Here is a 5,082-nt window from a genome sequence, read left to right as displayed (position 1 = left end):
CTTGGCTGGGGCCCCCCTCTCCGGGCCTAGGGGGTGGTCTCCACAAGGAGTGCCCTGGCCCTCTCGGTGCAGCTCCACGCTGACCTTGGTCTCCACCTTCAGGGGGGGCAGGTCGCCCGGCTCCTCGCTGTCGCTCCTGGCTAGGCTCTCGTCAGGCCACCCGGGTGGGACGTGATTGGCCACTGCATCCACTGAGGGAGAGCATCACTCAGGCAGCAGGCCCCACCCCTAAAACGCCTTGCTTCCACTGGCTCTCAGGGCCCTGGCCCACCACTGCCTGACCTGCAGGCCTGGGAGGGCTACAACCCGAAAGCGGGGAGGCTGAGGCCCAGGGAGGGAGGGCCTGACAGTGGGGGTCCTGGCTGAAATCCCCAAGCTCTCCAACGCAGGATCAACACGCTGACCGCCCTCTGGTCTGCAAAGCTTACACCTGCTGCTTCTGCTCGGTGGGCCCACCTGGGCACTGCTGCCCTCCCTACTGTGCTGATGCTCCGAGGGCACCCCAGTGGGCAGGGGCCATGGCCCGGGCTGGCTGAGCCCCGTGCACTCACCCTTGGGGGTGCTGTGGACAGGGCCCTGGGCTGGGTCCCACTTGTCAGCCTCCACGCCATCGTCCTCGCTGTCTGACGAGTGCGAGGAGGCATAGGAGCTGCTCTGCTCATCCAGGGACAGCTCGCTGTCCGAGTCCGAGTCGGGGCCTGCGGGTGGATGCGGGGACACTCAGCCCTGGCAGGACTGGTTCCTGGCAAGGGCAGAGCCACCAGGGCCCAGGCATCTGCAGGCACCGGAGTTCCTTAGGAGCCTCTGGGTGCCGTGAGGCCGCTCACACAGTCCAGAGGGCGTGGGTTCCCTGGAGACCCCACAGCCTGAGGCCGCCGCCCCCAGAGGTGCCATACCATGGGGCTTCTTGGAGCTCCTGGGGATGAAGGACAGATCTGGATCTCCGTGGGTGCCCCGGCCTGGCCCCGAGGACACGCTGAGCTTCTGGGTGCCCTCGTCCCTAGAGGGTGGGGAGGCTAGTTTCAGCACCTCCACCCAGAGGGACAATCCGCGTGGCCCAGGAGGGTGACCTGGGGGGTTCCTTGCCACCCCATCTACATTCCGGTCAATGGCAGAAGCACAGACAAAAGTCGCCGAGCGTGCTGGGGGGACACGCCAGCTCTAGGACAGGATGCTGGATGGGGCCTGCAGGTGGAGCTGCCCCGCCCGCCAGGACATGCCAGGCAGCCTGACCTGATGACGCTGTCCAGCGAGGCAGTAGACTCGCCCAGGGTCGTGCGCAGCATGTCGGGGCCCTCGCCGTACGTGTTGTTGCAGTTGAGGGAGCGCTGGGGGCACAGACAGAGGACACCACGTGACCACTCCGGGCGTGGCTCCACCCCTGCTGGCGGCCAACCACAGCAGCCGTCTATGCCGGGGCTGGCATGGCAGGGCACCCCAGCTGCACCAGAGCTTCGCAGCCACACTGCTCAGGACCCACTGCTTCTGCTTTGGGGGTCCTCGCCCAGGCCAGCCCCCTCCTTCCCGAGACCCCCAAAGCCATGGCAGAGACCCCGCCTGGGCGGCTCTGCTCGAGTTCCCTGGCTGCAGTAAAGGCACCAGGACTCACGCTGCGCTCCAGGGCCGGCCTGCAGTCCGTCAGGGCCAGGGCAAGCTCCCAGTCCTCGCCCCCTCCACCGCCCCCTGCCAGGACTGCTGTAATCCACCCCAGCCCTTACCGTCAGCAGGGTGGCCCTTGTGGTCCCTGAGTCGTCTGGGTGTGGCTTCTTCCCAGAGAAGGCCCCCCGCAGGTGCTTCCGGACCTCCCTGTTGAGCACGCAGTGGAACAGGAGGACGAAGAGGCCCTGGAACGAGGGAGGGCGTCGGGGGGGGGGGCAGGTCCTGACACTGCCACACTCGTGCCCGTCCTGGCGTGCGGCACTGAGTGACCTGGAGGTGCCCACCGTGGCCCTCGCCTGTTTTCTCAGGATCTGCGGTGACTTGGGGGACACCTGGCACACTGGGGAGGAGGGCCCATCCCGGGTTGCCAACTCGGATCTCTTGCACAGTCCTCGGGGTCAGCTGGACCTCAGACACTGTCACATTAACTCACTGCACAGCCCGCATGAACTGTAAAAGGCTGCTCCCTGGGGACACAGATGGGACTGGTGCTGGCCTGGCAGCGGCTCACTGTCCTCAGACATGGCAGGACACAGGAACGCACCCTTGCACTGGCCGAGCAAAGGCCGGCGTCCCAACACGTGCAAGAGTGCTCTAGGCAGAGGTGGGCTTGTGACAGCTGCTCTCCTGTCTGGTGGCGGGCTGTGACCAGTGAGCTCCATGACCCTGTTTTTGTACTGTGGCTCCCCTGGAGCAGCCGATGCCCTGTGACCCGCTGTGCATCTGGGCTGGCAGTCCCCGCGCCCACCTGCAGGCAGCTGAAGATGGCGAAGAGGTAGTGGAAGCTCAGCGCGTCGCCGTTCACGGCCAGCAGCCCCAGCAGCCAGGTGGCGCTGACGAGCAGCAGCAGCAGGAAGGCGGTCCTCAGCAGGGAGCTGCGGGGAGGGACGGGGCGGCGTGTGAGGCCGGCTCCTCCCCCCCTCTGGGGGCTCATACCGGGAGGGACCGTGGTGGGAGGGCAGGCGCTAAGGGGTGTCCTGAGAAACCAGGAGCGCTGTCGCGAAGGAGCGGACAGGGCCTGCCCCAGGTCCGCGTTTGGCGTTTGTTATAGTGGGCTGTGATGGGCTGGCCCCAAAGTCCACGTGGGGGTGTGAGGTTCATCCCTGCGTGGTCCCAGAAGGGGTCTTCAGGTGTGAAGGGTCCTTGCCCCCACTCCCCAGACTGAATCCTAAGGGTTTGGGGCAGAGGGACCGGGCAGGGCAAGCCTGGGACAGAGGCCACACCCCGCCCACTCCAGGTCCTGCTCAGAATGGAGCCAGTGTCCCTGGTTCTCTCTAGACCACCCTCTCCAGGTCTCTGTTAGGGCCCAAGTGGACAGCTACCCGCTGGCAGCACAGCCCCGGGGCCACTGCCCACTCCAGCCACCGCCCTGGGTGGTGCTGTGGTACGGGCACACAGTTCCTGAGAGGATGCACGTGGAGGCCAGGGGGCAGAGGTCAGGACTGCGTGAGTGAGTGTGTGTGTGTGTGTGTGTTCCAGGGCCTAGCTGTGCGCCTTCTGCCTTCTGCCTCAGTCTCCCCATCTGTAAAGGGGATGACTGGTCTGCCCCTCCTGTGGTTGTGCAGGGGACGGATTGCGTCAGCGTGACCTGATAATGCAGGAGAGGAGGACCGGGGAGTGGAGCCTCCCAGCCCTGCCTCCCGGCCCCACTCCTCTCAGCCTCCCCCTGCTCCTTTCCAGCCCTGCCTCCCGGCCCCACTCCTCTCAGCCTCCCCCTGCTCCTTTCCAGCCCTGCCTCCTCCCCCCCCCCCCCGCTCCTCCCCACCCCCGCCCCCCCGGCCCCACTCCTCTCAGCCTCCCCCTGCTCCTTTCCAGCCAAGAGGCTTCCACGCCTCCTGCTGCCCCTTTGTGCATCCTCCCTTCCCCACCCCCACCCCCAGCCTGGTCCCATCTCTGCCGAAACAGGTCACCAGGAGCCACCCAGTCACCCCGCAGGCACCCCATCGTCCTGCCCGACCCCGTCGTGGCCCCTGGACACGACTGAGTCCTCCAGCCTCCTGGCCTGCTCTTTCAGGGTGTCTGGGTCCCCAGTCCTCCTCCAGCCCTTTCCCAGCGGAACATCCCCTGCTCTGGCAGCCCCAGCATCGCCATCACCATGGACCAGAAAATGCCATCTCCCCTTGCCCCGCCCCCACCCAAGGTGAGAGGTCAGAGGTCAGGGACTTGGCATCAGCCCCTCTCCCTGCCCAGCTCGCGCACGTGGGAGGCCCCTCCTGGGTCCCAGTGCATGCCGTCTCCCGGCAGGCTGGCCCCTGCTGTTGGAGCTGGTGAGTGGGGGCCTGCCCATGGGCGAAGGGCCTGGACAGTGGGGGGCCCAGCCACCCTGGATCGGGGCAGCCCCAACTTACATGACCCCTCTCCTTTCGTAATAATGGTGCTTTCTTTGGCAAGAGACCTTGGCGGACAGGATGAAGACGACGGTGTTGATCTGGGAGAGACACTGCAGTCAGGCCAGGTGGCCCTCTGTCTGCTCACAGCAGACCTTCCACAGCCAAAGGCACCCGAGGTCTCCGGCCCCCCGTGGGAGGGGTGGCGGGTGAGGCCGGCAGCCACCCCACCCCACCTGGCTGTGCTGCCTGGTCTCAGGAGGAGCCCCTCGTGGCCTGCAGGCTTGGTGACCGAGGGGCCAGCCCTTCCTGACCCGTTCCAGTTCAGAGATGTCGTGACCCCACCAGCCCAGGAAACCCCTTCCAGCTGACACGCTTTTAGGGGACCGGGCTTGTGCATCCCTGAGGCACGAGTTCTGTGGTGGCCCCGGCACTCACGATTATAACCGCTCCTATGGGCCCGGCAAAGCTCCAGATGAGGCTGTCATGGAGGGAGAGCCAGCAGAAGTCGGGGTTCCCGTAGCCCTGGGGGTCCAGGCCAACCGCCAGTCCTGGGCATCAGGGAGGCAGAGTGAGGGCCACACACTCAGGAGCTGCCCGCCTGCCAGCGTGGGGCACCAGCGTCACTTCACAGGGAGGAACGGCCAGGATACCAGAGGCCCAGGCTCCCTCTGAGCAAAGCCTCTGGGGCTGGACCACACGGTCGCATGACCCCACAGAGGCAGGAAGCCCGCCTCCCGCCAGGGCTGCTGGGGAGACCAGGTGGCAGCAGCTGGAGGCGGGGCGGGGCCCCGGGGCCTGCTGGGCAGCACACAGGCCGGGGCGCCGGGAGCCAGGCACAAGGGAGGGAGGACCTGAGACAGACAGAGGGACGGCACCACCTCTGGGCTCCGCGTGTGAGCAAGTGGGTGGACAGCTCCCACCCATGCGCACCCCACCCGTGCACACGTGCAGACACATCTCGCACACCCTGCACACGCGCATGCACACACCTGCCGCCCCCTCAGAGATGCTGTGCGCAGCCTCTCCCAGCAAGCACAGCTGTGCCTTCCCCGGCTGCTGCAGGACAAGCTCCGGCAGGGGGGCCACGCCCAGG

General features: G+C 66.8%; 1 protein-coding gene across 1 annotated transcript in view; it reads right to left on the bottom strand.

The window, feature by feature from the left end:
• CELSR1 (cadherin EGF LAG seven-pass G-type receptor 1) overlaps positions 1-5,082 on the bottom strand; it is a gene marked incomplete at its 5' end in the record, with an annotated part of 155,990 nt that overhangs the window by 5,779 nt on the left and 145,129 nt on the right. The window contains 8 exon segments of the mRNA XM_006164654.3: positions 13-191; positions 552-698; positions 897-1,000; positions 1,234-1,328; positions 1,719-1,844; positions 2,408-2,534; positions 4,008-4,087; positions 4,425-4,537. Of these exon segments, the coding sequence (XP_006164716.1) occupies positions 13-191; positions 552-698; positions 897-1,000; positions 1,234-1,328; positions 1,719-1,844; positions 2,408-2,534; positions 4,008-4,087; positions 4,425-4,537 (971 nt within the window).

This window comes from Tupaia chinensis, unplaced genomic scaffold (genome assembly GCF_000334495.1).
Source record: "Tupaia chinensis unplaced genomic scaffold, TupChi_1.0 Scaffold143651_1, whole genome shotgun sequence".
Taxonomy (NCBI): Eukaryota; Metazoa; Chordata; class Mammalia; order Scandentia; family Tupaiidae; genus Tupaia; species Tupaia belangeri.
Note: the sequence above shows the minus strand (reverse complement) of the source record. Positions and strands in the feature narration are given on the sequence as shown.